This window comes from Gekko japonicus, unplaced genomic scaffold (genome assembly GCF_001447785.1).
Source record: "Gekko japonicus isolate JY-2015 unplaced genomic scaffold, Gekko_japonicus_V1.1 scaffold357, whole genome shotgun sequence".
Taxonomy (NCBI): Eukaryota; Metazoa; Chordata; class Lepidosauria; order Squamata; family Gekkonidae; genus Gekko; species Gekko japonicus.
In genome coordinates, this window is record NW_015175366.1 from 1,080,745 (window position 1) to 1,099,606 (window position 18,862).

At 42.4% G+C, this 18,862-nt stretch overlaps 1 protein-coding gene across 1 annotated transcript in view; it reads left to right on the forward strand.

Annotated features, from left to right (window-relative positions):
• COLEC12 (collectin subfamily member 12) overlaps nucleotides 1–18,862 on the forward strand; it is a 175,668-nt gene that overhangs the window by 34,314 nt on the left and 122,492 nt on the right. Inside the window, exon 2 of the mRNA XM_015425463.1 lies at nucleotides 5,783–5,833. Coding sequence (XP_015280949.1) covers nucleotides 5,783–5,833 — 51 coding nt within the window. The remainder of the gene's footprint in view (nucleotides 1–5,782; nucleotides 5,834–18,862) is intronic.

Here is an 18,862-nt window from a genome sequence, read left to right on the forward strand (position 1 = left end):
GATAGTAGGGGAGGGGAAAATAAGATCCCCCCCATCCATAAGTCCTTGTGGGTCCTCCACTTTATTCTCAGCCAAGGGAGGCATGATTGAATCACTGAATGATGCTTGGAAGCACTGATGAGGATAAACAGACAGACTGAAGTTCAGTCCACATTAAGAAAGAGTTGTTGGCATTGGCAGCCTTAATAATGTAACAGTAAGTACTATAATGGGAGAGCCACATTCCATCAGAAGGAGCAGGTTCACAGCAAAGGGGTGCTCAGCTGCTTCATAGAGAGGTGGTAGCTGCAACCTTTTCTAACTCTGTTCAGTATACCAGCTATGGAGAAGAGAGAGCTTGCCCTGAAGATACATGCTGTGGTAATGTCAATTATGATAGGGGCTTAGAGCTGTACTTCTCTGCTAGATGGCGCAAAATCAGACACTTGACTATGGTGGAACGGCCAGCTCTGAAACCTGCTTGTTTGTTTATCAGAATGTTTTCTCGATCTAACAAGTCAAGGGGGTTCCGATATAAGTATCTTGAGTATAATTTGCTAACAACTCTAAAGAGACTGATTGGTTGGTAGTTGATGGGGAGGGGGAGGGGAGGGGATACTGGCCAACTGATTAATGTTAGTCGTTACCAGTGGCCATGGTGGGAGGTTTTATAGTTGAATTTTTTATAGGAGTGGGTAGGTCTATTTCAGACAAATACAGCAGGTGGAAGTAAGATCCCTAAAGCCAAGAGTGATATTGCAGGTTATTCTTGGCAGCACTGTATGAAGCTCAGCCCTGATCAAGAGCCAAAAGTTGTCAAATTATTTGATTTAGAGGCTTGGTTCAACTGGCTTCAGGAGATTCTTTGAGCTCTTCATTTTTTCTCCACTAGAAGGTTTTTGTAGTGCTGCTTTAGGGTTTTGAGCTTTGGGGGGATTTTGGATGCATTAATTAATTCTATGGCATTGTGTGTAGAATAGCCAGGAGATCCTAAGATTGTCTGGCAGCCAGAAGGTCTAGCTCTTTTAGCATTATACACCACTAGGTGGTGAGCTAGAATGGTTTTTAAGACAAGAGATGTTTCAGAGGTGGTTTGCCATTGCCTGCCTTTGCATTGCCTGCCCTGGTATTCCTTGGAGGTCACCCTTCCAAATACTAGCTAATGCCAACCCTACTTAGCTTCCAAGATCTGACGGGTTTGGGCTAGCCTGGGCTATCCAGGTCAGGGATGCATTACTTAGCCTGTACTGCTGGAATTTGGCCACTAGGTTGTTTTTCGTGGCATAGCAGTCTGCAGGTCTTTGATTTGCTTTCCTTTAATGGTTGGGTATTGCGGTCATGAGGTTTCCTTAGAATGGCATGTGGCCAGCCATGTATAATCACTCTGTCTGTAGCATTTGCTGTAATCACAGTGTTTCAGAGCTGAGATGCTTTGTCTGAGGTAAAGTATTTTTGACATTGGTATTCCACTTTCTCAGACCAGCTTAGCCTTCTGCAGGTCAGAACAGGTTCTAGATCAACATTGAGTTTTCCAGAAATATGTTCTGGTAGGTTGCAGATGTTGAACTCCACAGTGATTCGTAGATGGTCACTGTCTTGTCGAGACCCTACTTCAAGGTGCATGTTGTGACTGAGCAAATCATAGGATGTCAAAATACAGTCTATTTTACTTGTGCCACTAGGGGGCAGAATATTTAAAGAATCTTTCACTGGTAGTACTGAGTTGAACTAGGTATATATTGATTCATCTGAGGGTGTGAGTCTGGTGTTGAAATCTCCTGCAACCACAATAGATGCATTAAGAAAGGACATGAACAACAAGTCTAAGTATAGTTCAAACTTGGCCCATATTTCATGTGCCCATTGTTTGGTGCCATAGGAAGGGAGGTAAACATTTATAATAAGGAGGGTGTGTTTCCTGTATTGGACCATGCAGGCCTGAGTCTAAGGTTTGCAAGATGTCAGCAGGGTAACTGTCACATAGGCTTGCCAAGTCCCCCCGGTGACGGGGAAACCCCCGCCCCAGAGGCCTGTTCCCCGCCGGTGGCGGATCGGGCCCTGGGGGGAACCCCACCCCGACATGCACATCACCCAGAAGTGACGCGACCACGCCGGGCACGCTGGGGGTGGGGCCACGATCATCAGAGGGAAAATTCTGTTTTTCACTCAGATGGTCGTGGCCCCAGCGTACCCGGCGTGGTCACGTCACTTCCGGGTGATGTGGATGCGGCGCGCACACACACACACTCCAGCCGCCAGCCGGGAGTCCCCCGCTACGGCGAAAATCACACTTGGCAACCCTACTGTCACATCCAGTCTAGTGGCTATAAGAAGAGCCAGGCCTCCTTTGACCCTTCCTCTCCTTTCCCCTGGTGTGGCTAGAAGATTGTTTATTGTAAATCCATCTACAGACAGTGGGTCTTTGGAATATTCATGTTAGAAATTTAATTGAGGTTTTGGGCCTTGGCCCAAAGGGATCGATACATGGTCTTTCTTGGTTGATTGGGTGTCAAATTCAACTTTTGCATCAGTTTGCCAACTTTCTGCCCAGGTAGTAGGTTATTCAGGAGTTGAAAAGTTAAAATGATCTAAGGGAGGCTGCTGCAAGGTGATCGATTCCTGTGTTGTTAGGAATTCAAGGAAGGTGGGGCCCATGGGTTCTGCCGCACTCTGGCTACAGTGTACTTGGCTAGACTGAGAGTCCGATCAGACGGCTCTTTAGATCTGCACGAGGCAGAAGTGCCTCATGGATTTAAATGTAATGTCCAGACATTGGCAGGACATGACGCTATGCGTCGCTCTGGCAACGGGGCTGTTTGGAGCCCCATTGCCATAGCAATGCGTAGCGTCAAATCCTGGCGACGGCGGGTGCAACACGTCTCGCCGTCCCCGCGGCATGGATTCTGCGAAGACATGCGGATCCCTTGCCGCGATTTGGTGAGATTTAGTAAGCCTAGTCACAACAGAGAATATACATGTAGAGAGGAGATTGGATTTACACCCCGCCCTTCACTCAGAGTGGCTTGCAATCTCCTTTCCTTTCCTCTCCCCACAATAGACACCCTGTGAGGTAGGTGGGGCTGAGAGAGCTCTTTTGAGGACTGCTCTTGAGAGAACAGCTCTGACAGAACTTGTGACTAACCCAAGGTCACGCCAGCAGCTGCATGTGGAGGAGTGGGGACTCAAAGCAGTTCTCCCAGATTAGAGTCTGCACTCTTAACCACTACACCAAACTGGCTCTACGGGCAGTTGTTGGTATAACCCATTTGCAGGATGGCACATCCACAAGCCCCTGCTGATATTTGTGAAGCTGTCATGGCAGAGCATAAGGGCAAAAGCAGTCCCATAAGAAAGACTAAGGCCATGAAGGGCTTTGTATGTGATAGCCAATACCTTAAATTGAGCAGAGTAACAAATGAGTAGCCAATGGAGTGTGTGATTCCAATATTATTTAATTTATTTATTTATTGGACTCATATTCCGTCCTCCCCACAATGAGCTCAGGGCAGATCACAAAGTCATTCAGCATCACAATATAAACACATTAATATAGGGCTCTTTCTGCAGCTTATCATTTCAGCATTAAAACAATAATACATCCACGAATGGGAAAAAGTTAGATCAAACAGATAAAGTTAAACCATGACCTTATAGATATTCATGCAAACCCTCAAAATGCCTCAAAACCAAACTCTGAAAATCCGGATACTGTAATTGACCTTTGCAAAAACTATTCTCAGGTTCCGTTCAGACGGGCAGCTAATCCCGCCATTAGCCCGGCTCTAATTTGATCCTGATCTTATTAATCCATTGTTGGACGACCAGACAGCCCCCCCCCCCCAGTGAATCGTCTTACCATGTGCTGCCTCCGCTATTGTTTCTTTGGACGGTGTCCACTGAATCAGGCACGCGGGGTGGCTTTTTTAAAAAAACAACAAAAGTTTGTGCATGCATATAGGTGTGATATCGCAGCCTTGTTTATCCGTGCATGTGCAAAATCAAGTTTTTAAAAAATGGTGCGCTGGAACAATCAGACGGGGGAAAGTCCGCGATTGGCCCATCAGGAACCGAAAACTTCAAATTTTAACTAATACCTTTTTAGTACGGCTCCAAAGCGTGGCAAAATGGGATGCTCATGGAAGATGGATGTTTCCCAGATGTCTGGACATTACATTTAAATCCATGAGGCACTTCTGCCTCGCGCAGATCTAAAGAGCCGTCTGATCGGACTCTCAGTCTAGCCAAGTACACTGTAGCCAGAGTGCGGCAGAAGCCATGGGCCCCACCTTCCTTCACTATCACATACAATCCCCCACCGCGACTTGGCAACCCTAGTTGTGACTCCCACCTTATGGAATGGCATACTCAAGGAAGTCAGGAAGGCTCCCACTCTCCTGGCTTTCCAGAAACTGGGCAAAATGGAATTATTCAGTAGGGCTTTTCTGCACAGGTAATTGGGTTGCACTGTACAAAATGGTGTACAAACTTAATTAGATAAATGACAGGGGACTGTGATCTGTATTGCTGTGTATGGTTCACTGTAAGTAGGATCCTTTTATGTATTTTTTTTTTACTGCTTAATTTGTCATGTTAATACTTACACTGTTCTTCAGTTCTGTCTGGTTGGTTCCAGACTTCTACAATCCTCATGCATTGTTTATTGAATGTCCCATTCTGTTCATTGTACTGACTCACTATGTGCAATCTGCATGGAGTCCTTGTGAGAATGATGGACTACAAATAACATAAATAAATAATGTGCTAAAATATTAAAATAAATAAAGCCTTCCTCGTGATCTGAGCCTTCTTGCTTCTATTCTGAATTCTGTTGCTTTTTTCCAACAAGTTATTTGAACACCATTCCCTCTATTTTTATCTTCTTGTTTTTTATTTCTACATTTAGTTTGGTTTTTATATTTTCCATGAATATTTCTCCATCATCTTATCTGACCTACTTTTATTCTTTCTCCTGAAGCTCTGTGGCTAACTTTCTTTTCAAATCTTACAATCGTTCTGTTGCTCATCCATGATATTTTTCATTGGCTGCACTTTATCTTTCAGACTTCTTGTGCATCTTTTAAAATGGCTCTTAAGCTAAGTCATTTTTTCTTGACTTTCCCTGACTAAGCATTTACTTCAGTCTTCGTCATTTGCTTATTGTCATGTATTTTTACAACATTTGCCCTCAGGGGCCATGTCTGATTTTATTCCTGTTCTATACCTGTAAATTTAGACTAATTTCTAATGATAAATTTGAGTGACTCAGTAAAATAAAAACCTTTACAAATATACCAACGGTGGCCCTTTTATATCTATAGAAAAGCAAAAGTCAGAAACAGAAACTTCAAACCATCTTGCTAATAAGTCCTAACCCAGTTTCATAAGGGATCCAGTTTTTTATCCAAGTCAGTTTAATCTCTGTATTTGTTTGCCTTATTGTAGTTTAGCAGCAAGGTTATATTTAAAGGCAAAGATGGGTTGATTTCTGGGTAAATTTTTAAAAGCGAAATTTCTTCTATTGAACTATGTACTTGGACCACCCAGTCATTTACACACACAGGCTGCTGCACATGAACAGATGGTTTTGTACTTATAACTCAGACAAACAAGTCTCCAAGAGTTACATAGCATCTAAAGACTGGGTACACAGCAGGGGAAAGAAGTCACCGCTTTCAAACTCCACTGAACCAAAGTAGCATCAGAGGCAGTAAACTCTGACTTTCAGCTCAGAATTTCAATGACTGTGCAGTGTGTGGATATTTTCCCATTCTAATACAATATCCTGCCTGTGTTTGTTATACAGACGACTTTGCAGAAGAGGAAGAAGTGCAGTCCTTTGGTTATAAGAGGTTTGGTAAGTTGAACTGAATCTTCACATTTCATTACTATCAAAGTGACAAAAGTCTGCAGTTATGCAACAATGTATGCATTGTATGTATCATTGGATTATTGCAAAGGGCGGGGTGTTTGACTGAAAAAAGTGTTTGGATAGGATTGGAGCAGGTGTTACGTACCAGTTCATGCGTGATGTCACAGGAATCTGTTTTCATCATTCCCTTATTTCCATCAGTGTAGTTGCCAGTCCCTCCAGTTCAGTACGAATGATCCCTTGCTGGCAATTGAGAGACACACATAAAATATCACATGTTATAAGTTTTACCTTGATGTCTTCCATACAGTGGTGTCATCTCTTAACAACACTGGCAAGAAGAGAGGCAATGAAACAGAAGGTGATACTTTCTGGTGCAAGGGTTTTGAACAACCATTGCTGTCATGTGTAACAACAGCTTTCTTAATGGTGATGGTCCTGCTAGTCTATGTGCAGTGACTGGAAGTACTGACGTGCAGTGTAGCTCTTCCTTGCCTTGTTGTGTGTCTGATAATGCACACGGCTGTGGAAACTACCAAAGCTAAGCATGACTCATGATGTTTCATGCAGACAGGGTCAATTCTGCACAAACACTGCAGAAGATACGTGCCAGATCTTATTGTGCTAAGTGAGTTTTCAACACCTGCTTTTCATTCAGAGATAGTGAAGAGTTCTAAAAGCTAACAAGTGTAGGCCTGGACCTGCTGCAGGATTGTCGCTTAGTGACTTATTGCCATGTGATTTGTTCTTGGTGCTTGTTTAGTGAATGCAAACATCACATGGCTTGCAAGGGTTGCCAACTCTGGGTTGGGAAATTCCTGGAGATTTTGGGTTGGACCTGGAGAGAATGGGGTTTGGGGAGGAGAAAAGGATTGCCAGCCAGTGACTGACACCTAGAAGAGTGGGGGGAAGGACATGAGGGCACCATCGTGGTGATGGTGCAAACCTGGGGCAAACCTGGAAGTGACATCATGCTGCTCTAGGATTCAGCAGGCACTCAAACCATGTCACTGTGATGTTTGCATTGTTTTCCCACCTGCTGGCTGAGCAGGCAGGGGTCAGGAGCTGCCAGTAAGAGGTCTCCCTCCATAGATCGCAAGGGTTACCAATTCTGCGTTGGGAAATTCCTGGATTTTGGGGGTGGAGACTGGGATTTGGGGAGGAGAGAGACATCCAGAGTATATAATGCCATAGAGTCCACCTTCCAAAGCAGCCATTTTTTCCAGAAGAATTAATTTCTGTACTCTGGAGATCAGTTGAAATTCTGGGAGATCTCCAACTCCCCACCTGGATACAAGGTGAGCCTTGTAGTAATTTAGAGCTAATTTTGTCCTTATGATGTGTCATGAGCCTGGTTACAGTGAAACAAAATATTTTTATATAATTTTTTATCAATGGGTCATTATTTGCTTCTGACTTTGTACTTTCTTGCTGCCTTGTGCATAACAACATGGAACCCAGTCCTATGCATGTTGACTCAGAAATAAGTCGCAGTTTGTTCAGTAGGGCTTCTTGGTAGGCAGGCAGGCAGGTAGGACTGAAGCTTTCGACTGTTGAACGTATTTGGCAAATTATTGGGTGTATAAAAGCTTGACAGTTGTCAAAATACAAAGAATCTGATTTGCAGAAATATCTGGAGTAATCACCTATATTCATCCATCAGTCAGTGAAAAGCTGCTCCTTACTCTGGACCAGCACCTTTCCTGTTTGCCAGAAAGGTCACACAAAACTGTTATGTTTGATAGGGCACAGTCACAGCATCTGAGTACAGAGTGACATTTCCTTCCTCAGAACAATGAAGGAGGGCTTAAGGAGGTCAGGCCCCTAATTTTAAGTTGTCTGTGTACATTATTGGGGAAGGAGATAATATCTTCATAAAAACTGTTTCTAGAACTCACCATTAGGAAAATAGGATATGTGCTTATATGATCCTCTCTGTCACTGAATGATTCAAGATTCTAACCAGGGTGTGAGGGATTCCCAGTATGAAATGTTGCTGATCTCATCAAAACTCTTTTTCGCTTCACTCAAAATTCCTTAGATATTTTGGCTTGAGTAGGAAGCTCCAAATTCATCTTGACATCTCTCCCAAATTACAACTGCACGTGCCATATAATATCACTATTTCTCTCTCATTTAAATACAAGATTTATAATTTCATATCAAAAATTAAATTACAGTTCCAAAATTATATTGCACACAACTCTAAAAATTTCCCAGTGCCGTGAGACAATGATTCTTTTAAGCCATAGCAAAAATTATAAAGAAACACATGAAGACCTTTTTTCAGAGAAAATGTTCACCAGTGCTGAATTGAAACTGAGGTCTTCATACATCTCCAGCCTGAATGCATGGCATGAAGGAAAAAGAAACACATGGCACATGTTTCATATCACTGAGATAATTCTATCAATCTAGTTAGTTTCTATCCTCCACTTGTTCCAAGGAGCTCAGGCATACATGGTTCTCCCTTCCTCATTTTATCCTCACATCAGCCCTGAAAGGTCATTTAGGCTGACAGAAGCTGGGAGGCCTGAGACTTGATCTTCTGAGCATTGTTTACTGATATCTATATAGCCCTGAGACAGATCACAACAGTGTGTGATGGTCTGGTGTGAGGGCAAAACTCTATGGTAACTTTGACCTAAAACATAGAGTTTTGCCCTTAAACCAGAGTGCCGCTGTGTGACATTGTTGATGCAATGACGTCACTTCCGGATGATGTCATCACATTGGTGACATCCCAGAACAACCTCCAAATCCCCCCATCAGTGCAGCAAGGGGACCTGGCAACCCTATATGATACTCCCCCTAAAGGAGCAGGTTTGTACCTTGGTAGTGTTATTGGACCAAGGCCTTCAGTTCAATAAACAGGTGCCAGAGGTGGCCAGGGGTGCCTTTTACCAGCTTTGGCTGGTGAGCCAGCTGTGGCCCTTCCTGGGTGGGGAAGATCTTGCCACTATGATGGATGCCCTACCAATGTATACATTAGATTATTACAATGAGCTGTATGTGGGGCTGTTCTTGAAAACTACCTGAAAGCTACAGTTGATACAGAACATTGTGGCAGAATATTCACTGGATTGGGTCGTAGGAACCATATCACTCCAGTGTTGTACACAGGCTCCTAATTTGCTTCCAGGCTCAATTCACGATGCTGGTATTGACCTTCTAGGCCATATACGGCTTGGGGCCAGCATACCTGAAGTGTCACCTACTCCCATATAAACCTTCCCAGCCACTCCAGTCATCTTCAGAGGCTCTGCTTCAGGTGCCCCTGCTGTCTTTGGCTAGATGGGTAGCAATCCAAGACAAGGCCTTCTTGCCTGTGGCATCAAAATTTTGGAACACCCCCCCCCCCAGGAGAGTCATCTATTTCCGTATCATTGTCTTCTGCCAGTGGGTAAACATAAGAGAAGCCAATGTTGGATCAGGCCAATGGTCCATCCAATCCAACACTCTATCACACAGTGATCAAAAAGACCAGGTGCCATCAGGAGGTCCATCAGTGGGGCCAGGACACTAGAAGCCCTTCCACTGTTTCTCCCCCCCAAGCACCAAGAATACAGTGCATCACTTACCCCAGCCTGAGAGTTCCTATCTATACCTTGTGGCTAATAGCCACTGATGGATCTCTGCTCCATATGTGTATCTAATTCCCTCTTGAAGCTCTCCATGCTTGTAGCTGCCGCCACCTCCTGTGGCAGTGAATTCCATGTGTTAATCACTCTTTGGGTGAAGAAGTACTTCCTTTTATCCATTCTAACCCAACTGCTCAGCAATTTCATTGAGTGCCCACGAGTTCTTGTATTGTGAGAAAGGGGGAAAAGTACTTCTTTCTCTACCTGCTCTATCCCATGCATAATCTTGTAAACCTCGATCATGTCAGCCCATAGCTGTCGTTTCTCCAAGCTAAAGAGCCCCAAACACATTAACCTTTCTTCATAGGGAAAGTGTTCCAACCCTTTTAACATTCTAGTTGCCCTTTTCTGCACTTTTCCCAATGCTATAATATCCTTTTTGAGGTGTGGTGACCATAACTGTACACAGTATTCCAAATGAGGTTGCACCATTGATTTATACAGGGGCATTATGATACACTTGGCCACATTGAACCCCATTTGCCACGTTGATCCCCACTCGCCCATCCTCAACAGATCCTTTTGGAGTGCCTCACAATCCTCCCTTGTTTTCACCACCCTGAACAACTTTGGGTCATCTGCAAATTTAGCCACTTCACTGCTTACTCCCAGCAAGTTAAAAAGCATCGGACTGAGTACTGATCCGTGTGGTACCCCACTGCTTACCACCCTCCACTGAGAAAATTTCCCATTTATACTCACTCTCTGTTTTCTATTAATTAGCCAATTTTTGATCCACAAGAGGACTTGTCCTTTTATCCTGTGACTATTGAGCTTACTTAGGAGCCTTTGATGAGGAACTTTATAAAAAGCTTTCTGGAAGTCAAGGTAAACAACATCTATTGGATCCTCCTTGTCCTCATGTTTGTTCACTCCCTCAGAAAACACTAACAGGTTAGTGAGACAAGATCTTCCCTTACAGAACCCATGCTGAGTCTGCCTCATAGATGTGCCTACTAATTCTTTCCTTAATAACAGTTTCTACCAATTCCATCAGCACCATCTGTTGCAAGAGGAAATGCTTGCTGAATGTTTCTAAACTGTAAGGTGTGCATATGTAGATCTACATTTGCACAAATGAGTGAAAGCAGGTGCACAGCTGGGTCCAGGTAAAAGACTAGTAGAGTTAAAAACATAAAGAGCATAATATTGGCAGCTGTTGCCTACAATTGGCCAGTAGCTGGCAAGGAACATTCTGGCCAAAACGTATCCAAAGTGTTCCACATAAGGAATTATTGTTAGCTACTTTGTTTTTGCTGATGTCAGTGGAGTTCACAGGATGAAGAGATCAGTATATTGGCAACAGGGTTAGCAGGGAGGAGAATGAAAGAAGGACTGTACTTGCTCCGTGCATATTTTGTTTCAAAGATTACCCCAGAGACTCCTCCTCCTGTGTTTCTTGGAGAATGAAAACAATCATATTTGGAAGAAGGGCTTTTGAAAACAATCTAAACAGTTACTTTTCCCTCCCTCAACACACAGGCACATCCCACATCCTCTGTCTGTGGGATCAAGATCTTATTAAACTCATTTGAAATACCGGATTGTGCTACCACTCTTTGCAATAGCAAAAACCATAGTCTCGCTATGTTAAGCCAAAGAAGTATTAAGTAACAACCAGTGTGGACTCTGGCCTCCTTTTGAAGTGCTAGGAGAAATCAGAGCTAGCAATTCTTGTGTACTTGATTAAACAACAAAGAAGGCTCTGGGAGAAGTCACAAAGGTTAGGAGATACTCTCAAAGTTTTCTTCTTCTAAATTCATAAATTCATGCCCATCCAATAGGCTTTATGGAGTAAGTATGACTCTCTTAGTTATTGTGGTAGTGATGTAGCTTTTGAATCACTGCCTCCATGTGGCCCCACCCGGTAACAGAGTTAAGATTCTGACTGATTCATGCTACCTCCCTTTCTGAAATCTTGTACTAGTACTGGCAAAAAGCTTACTGCACACACTGTGCACATACTCTGCGATGTGGCAGTATTTGATATGGCAGTATATAACGTGCCCCTACTTTCACATATGGGGTTCCACACTTCCCCGACATGGGGTAGAAGTGATAGTTTGCAACAGATATACCTAAATAAGTTGTCTACACAAAAGAAGTTGGTTGGAATACAGTTCACTGGTTGCAGAGCTGACAAGCCAGGAAACACCAACTTGCATGGAAGGGAGACAATTGACACAGGACAAGGACACTATTACTGGACAACTAATAGTAATCAAGACAAATCCACTGAATTCAAAGAATATGATAAAGAGAGGGATGAAAGAAGTAATAGAAAGGTTGGTGAGTGGTGAATATGTTGGAGACAGTGGTGAATATGTTGGAGAGTGGTTGTTGGAGACAGTTAATATGTCGGAGAGTGGAGACAGTGGTTTGATATGTGTGAGAGGTGATAAAGAAAGAGAAACAACAGTGCTGGATGGAATTATTAGGGATTTGATTGAAAGAAGATCAAATGAATGTGAAATTCAGGAGGATAGTATACAGGTAAGTATACAAAATGATGTAAGTAGTAGAAATGTGGATAGGGCTGTGGTTAATAATAACCCAGAAGTTCAGGAATGTAATGATGGGATGGTTAATGGAATGAATTTGGAAAGAGAAGCGGTCAAAAGAGAAGAAGACAAAAAGGCAGTGGAAGACCTTCATTTGGTATTTATGTCAAATGATACCCCAGCATTTTCGATATGTAGCAGTATCTTTGGAAAATCCAGTGCCTTGGAATGTCCCATAGGTGGTAGCCATGGAAAAGAAAGGTTTGGTTTGCATGTAATCACTGTGATTTCTGGAGCAAGAAAGCATAATTTGTTTTGATATGTGGAGGAAAATCTAAGAACAAAGCCCTAAAGAAAGTAGGAAATTTCCGGCATGAAATCTGAGGAGATGGATTCAGTTTGATAACTGGATTATCTCAACATAAAAGGCATAGCCACCCATAGGAGAGGAATGAGGGGGAAGCACGCATGCGTTAAATCAAGTTGGACGCTGATACTCCGAGCTCTCCCTTAACCTAAGGTATTTAAAGCTCAAAGGAATGTAAACAGCCAAACTCTGGCACATAATTAGGTGAAAAGAAGGGAAGAAAGCAAAGAGCAGCAGGGGCTCCAAACGGCAAGAGATAAGACCTTTATTTACTGCTTCTCCAAAAGACAATGCCCAGCACAGCAAACGGTGAGCTCAACAAGTCTTAGTTAAACCGCTAAGGATGGCAAGAAACATTCAAGAATTATCAGAACAAATAGCAACTGTTCAAAACACAGTCCTGGCATTCCAGGACAAAATTAGTGAAGAAATTAAGACAGTACGAGAAGACGTCGCTAAGATAGGGAAGGAAATAGCTGGCATTAAGCAAACAGCTAACTCTGCTAAAGAACTAGCTCTGGCAAACGAACAGAAGATTGCTTCTTTAACAAGCCAGATCAACGACCTCTCAAACCGAAATAGGAGGGCTAACCTAATTTTGTCAGGAATCTCTGAAGAGATATCTGCCAAGAATCTGGAAGAAATACTAGGGGAGTGGCTGGAAACTAATGGCGTCAAGATTAAAACAGAAGAAATTGAAAGAGCACATCGCCTAAAAGGAAGGGGTAAGAGAGGGGATCCCCGAGATGTTATTATTAAGTTTGCCAGAGAAAAAACCTAACAACAAATATATAATGAACTAAAAAAGAGGAAAGACTTGAGTTTCAGGGGAAGGAAAGTTTGGGTAAGGAAGGATTTTTGCCAGGAGACTCTAAAGAAAAAGAGCTTAATGCGCCCTTATGCCCAAAAACGTCATACAAATAATGTAAAATTTACCTGGGGCTATCCAGCCTCAATAATCATATTCCGAGAAGTGAAGAGACTTATGGCACAGAACGCCTTGGAGGCTAAAGATCTCCTGAAACAACTCGGAATCAATACAGAATACATGAGAGAGTAGGAAATGGATAAAGAGACAGAGCCTGGTACAGACACGGAAGAAGGAACTTCAGAGAGAAGAGAAAAGCACCCCAGGACAGAGTCACTAGAAGGAACCACCTAAAAGGAAGTATGCAAGCATAATTGAGCTAATGTTAATATTTACAAAGTATTAAGGGGGAGGAGGGGATGTGTGCATTCCATGAAGTGGAGGGAGGGGAGGTTCTATTCTCCCCATGAGTTTTCTCAACCACAGGGAGGGGAGGGGAAGGGGAGCGGTAGATTAATAAATTGCTTAAAAAGTCCACAGCCACGGGAACCCAAAACCCAGAATCATAAAGAATATGGATAGAACAATAAGACTACTTACACTGAATGTCAGTGGGTTAACTTCAAATCTTAAAAGGTACAGGATAGCCAAGCTGGCAAAAGATCAAAAGATTGATGTCCTATGCCTCCAGGAAATGCACACACAAAAAAGATAGTAAGCCACTATTAAATGACTCGACCTGGGAGATACTAGCAGAAGCAAGAAGCGATACTAAGGGCAAAGGAGTAGCAGTACTGATCCATAAGAAATTTAAACTAGAGGAGGTGGTAAAAAAGTGGACAGGAATGGTAGATATTTACTAGTAGGGTTTAAAATGGATGGTAAGAAGTTCACAATAGTAAATATTTACGCCCCAAACAAAGGGCAAAAGAAATTTCTGGGCAAAATATTTTTAAAAACTAAACAATTTTCGGAGGGAAAGGTTATTATAGGAGGAGACCGAAACATAGATATAACAAAAGATAACTCAATAAAGCTGGGAAATTGGGGTCTGGCAGAGGCACACAATCTTATGGGGTACCAACCCAAACCCACACATATATCTTGTAGACATAAAACAGCATCATGTATAGACCACATAATTTTAGGAAAAAATAGTAACATGACTGTTAAAGGAATCACAACTCATCCGATCTAGATATCTGGCCATGCTCCAATAAGTGCTGAAATAGAATTCATCCAACAACCAATAAAAAGAACTTGGAGGTACAATAATCTAATAATGGCCACAGAAAGAGATAGACAATATATGTCTGAGCAGATAAAGCTGTACTTTGAGGAAAATAGGGGAACGGTTCCCATTAATATTGTATGGGATGCTGCAAAGGCAGTGATAAGGGGGCACTGTATAAAGAAAGAAAAGAACATAAAAAGAGAGTGGCATTCAGGAAGACAAGCCAAAATCCAAGAGTTGGAGCAGTTACAGAGTAAACTAATGCATAAATACAATCCTACGGTACAGAACCAAATAATAACAATTAAACAGCAACTGGAGGCTTTAGACTCAGCAACACTATGGAAAAGGGAAGCAATGGTGAGAAATGAATTTCAAAGAAATAGTATTAACTCAGCAAAAAGACTGGCAAATTACCTGAAAAACAGGAAGGAAAGACAAAAGGTAAAAAGTATAAAGGCAAATGGGCAAAAAACTCAACACCCTACAGAAATATTGGAGGTGTTTGAGTCTTTTTACAAAGAATTATATAAGAAGAGGGATACAGCAGATTTTGTAGAAGATGTAAAAATAACATTGAAGGGGGACGATCAAGCCAAATTAGGAGAGGCTATCACAATACAAGAGATAAAGGATGTAATTAAAGAACTGAGAAAGGGTAAATCCCCTGGATTAGATGGGTTTACAAGTGAATTTTATAAGGAAATGGTAGATATCTTAGCACCAGAACTCCAAATGGTGTTCAATGAAATTTTAAGGGTGGGAAAAGCCCCAGACTCATGAAGGCAAACAGAGATAATTGTAATTCTGAAACCACGTAAGGACCCTGAAGAGGTAGGCTCATACAGACCTATAAGTCTTCTTAATCAAGACTATAAGATCTTTGCAAAAATTCTGGCAAATAGATTAAAGAAGACTATCCCTAATATAATAAAAGAAGACCAATACGGATTTGTAAATGATAGGAATATGGCCCACCCTGTTAGAAATATAATAAATGTACTGCAACACGGCCAACAAAAAAAGCTAGTCCTTTTAAAATTGGATGTCTACAAAGCTTTTGATACTCTCTCTCAGGAATATCTGTGGCAGATTATGAGGAAAAACGGGATAAGAGACCATTACATAAGAGCAATTCAAGAGATATACAGAGACGGAACTACAGTGGTAAAGGTTAACAGTGACCATTCACGAACTTTCCAGATCCAGAGAGGAGTTCGGCAGGGCTGCCCGCTCTCACCGCTACTATTTATCACAGCAATAGAACAGCAAGCTGAAAGGATAAGAAACTGTGCAAGGATAGAAGGTTATAAGGTGAAGAAGGAAGAAATGAAAATTAATCTATTTGCAGACGACATTATAGTTGTTATGACAAACCCTAAAGAAACGATAAAAGAAGTAAAAATTATACTGGAGGACCTTGAAGGCTGCTCAGATCTAAGGGTCAACATGGCTAAATCAGAAATCATGTATCTCAACGTGAATCAAAAGGGGGGGGAAGCAATAAACAAAATTACAAATAGTGGAATGGGCACTAAAAAGTTCAGATACTTAGGTATAGTGTTACAAAAGAAGATCAATCGAATTCCGGACGCTAACTACAACATGATATGGAGGAAAATAGAGAATGAAATTGGAAAGTGAAAAAATAAAACTTTAGGCATATGTGTTAGAATAAGGACTGTAAAAATGTTCTGGTCCCTAAATTAATATATCTATTTCAGTCGATACCATTAGGAATTCATAGTAAAAGGCTAGAACAATGGAATAGAGCGATTAGGGAGTGGGTATTTGGCAGCAAAAAATGTAGAATTCAAAAAAGGTGGTACATGGCCACAAAATGGAGTTGGGTTGGTGGGCTCCTGAGTTGAATAGCTACTATGAAGCTTTCCAAATAAAGTCGTATTATAGATAGGTGAAGGCAATGGGCAGAAATGGGTCAGATTTGAGAACGAGATCAACAACACAGGATGCTTTGGAATATTCTCCAAAGTTACAAAAAAAGACTTCAAATCAATTAAAGGCCCCGGATACTCAGCATTAGAATCTTGGAGTAAGTGGCAGATGATATGGTTAAGGAGAAAATCAAGGTGGGCACCGCTAGAGTCCATGTATAGTGAAATAAGAGAAAACAAATGGTGACATCTGTTAAGATCCAAAGGCTACTATAGGTTGAGAGATATGTTTAGAGGAGGTAACCTAAAACCACTATATGAGATAATAGAAGGGGTAGGCAACCAACATTGGTTAAAAATAACAGGTCTCTATAGTATGGCTAAAAAAATCAATGAAAAAGAGAAAATTTGGATAGAGCAACCAATAGAAGAAATATATAAAGCATCAAAACAAGGACTAGCAGGGAAAATCTATAGGAAAATGATAACAAATAAAGAAAAGACAATATCTTACCTACAAAAAACTTGGACTAAAGAAGGCCATATATCAGAAAATATGGCAAGTAAAATAATGGAGGGAATAGAGGAAATTAACGTGATTACATTTAATGAAATGGAGCACAAATTCTTTACAAAATGGTATAAAACACTAGCACAAATAGCAAATATGTTCCCAGGAACGAGCCCCAGGTTTTGGCATTGTAAACAATCCAAGGGATCATAAGGAGAATATGTAAAGTTTCACTGACTATAAACTTTAACTTAATGCTAATGGGCATAATAGGGAACCCAGCAGTAAGCAAGGAGAATCAAGCTATATTTAAAGCTATGATACTAGCAAGCAATGCAGTGATTGCTCTAGGCTGGAAGGACAAGAGTAACTGGACAGAAGAAATCTGGCATAATTATTTGTTTGATTTCATACAGTCGGATATAATTGAGAAGCTGAACCGGAAGACCACATGGGAAGACAGAAATCAGGAAGAAATGGAAGACATACCTAGAGTGGTTACCATCAGAAGGGAGAAAAGACATTCAGTGCAAGATTTGGACTTTGTTCCCGTGGCTGCGAACAAAGGACTAACGCATGGAAACAGCAGAGGGGGGAGGAGGGAGGGAGGGAGAAGGGGTATAAACTGTCACGTAATGTACGGGTTAAAAGACAATATGTAATATATACCAAAAACCAGGGCTCTAGTCGGGGGGGAGCTCTCAGGTACGGAGCTCCGGAAGAGAACCTCTAGGGGGCGGGGCGGTCACGTGGTGAAGCCCCGCCCCCTTCTTTACCCCGCCCTCTGCTTCAATCCTCATTCCGTTTGGGAATGAGGATGAAGCAGGAGGGTAAGTAGCCGGGCCTTCTGACACACTTCCGGTGATGTCAGGGGGTGTGGCCTTCTGTCACTTCCGGTGATGTCAGGGGGCGTGGCATATGCAAATAAGTTATGCTAATGAGTTATGCTAATGAGCTCCGGCAGCTCTTTTTCTACAACAAGACCCCTGCCAAAAACTACATTAAAAAAGGAGAGGAATGAGGAATGAATTCTCGTGGCAACAAGATCAGTGCCCTCGAAAAAAGGCCAAGATAAGATAAAATGTGTTGGTCTTTAGAGGAGGTGGATATGTGGAAGATGTTGGATAGGAAATATGATGGGCAGAAGGATAAATAAAATGATTGGAGCAGAACTTCCCGGCAAAACAGTCAAACAGATTGCCAACAAAAGAAGAGCACTGTATCAAAGTAGGAAGAAGGAAGACAGCGCTTTATGAGAAAGAATGGTGCAATCTGGGGAATGTAAAGAGATAGGGTTGCCAGACCCTCAGTCCTGGTGGGATTTACCCCAATTTTACGCCAAAAAACCATAGAGTTTTGCCCAAAATGCAGAGTGTCACCACACAACATCCCCATTTTGCACCTGTCCATGTTGAACTAAAGGATGATGATACACAGGGAGATACAATTTCTTTTATCCTATTCAACATCACAATGGACCCACCTCTCTATATAATAATTCTGTTTTGGAGTGGCAACCTTCCATGCACTCCCTCAGCCATTGGCCCATCAGCCGCCACTCAAGAGTACTTGCGTGCCATTGGCCGGGTGCTGGGCCTGCTCCTCTTCCCCGCCCACTCCCCCTTCAGCCACTGTGCCCTGTCAGAATTACTGGCAAATGGCTTTCTCTCTTGACAAAGACACTTCTCCTGCTTGCCTCCCGTGTGGGACTAACTGTTCCCTCAGTGGCTGTTGGTAGGTGTCACGAAATGGCAGTTACCTGTGTTTGTAAGATGGCTGTGGTTCTTTGTTTAAAATGTTCCCCCATAAGGTTTCATTGAGCTGTAGTTCCAGAGAGGGTCCTGCAGGGGTATCACTCACTGGGTTGAAGGGGGCTTCCTCATCTGCTGGCCTACAGTTCCCAGCTGCCCCAAGGCCAAAAAGTACGGGAAAGCAGGGACTCTCCCAAGACAGTCTTCGTCTCTGGGAGGCAGCAGAAAATCAGCCACTCCACAGTTGGCTGGACTAGGGAATGAATGGCCCCCAACCTCCAGAGGTAGAGAGTATTGTGTGTAGGG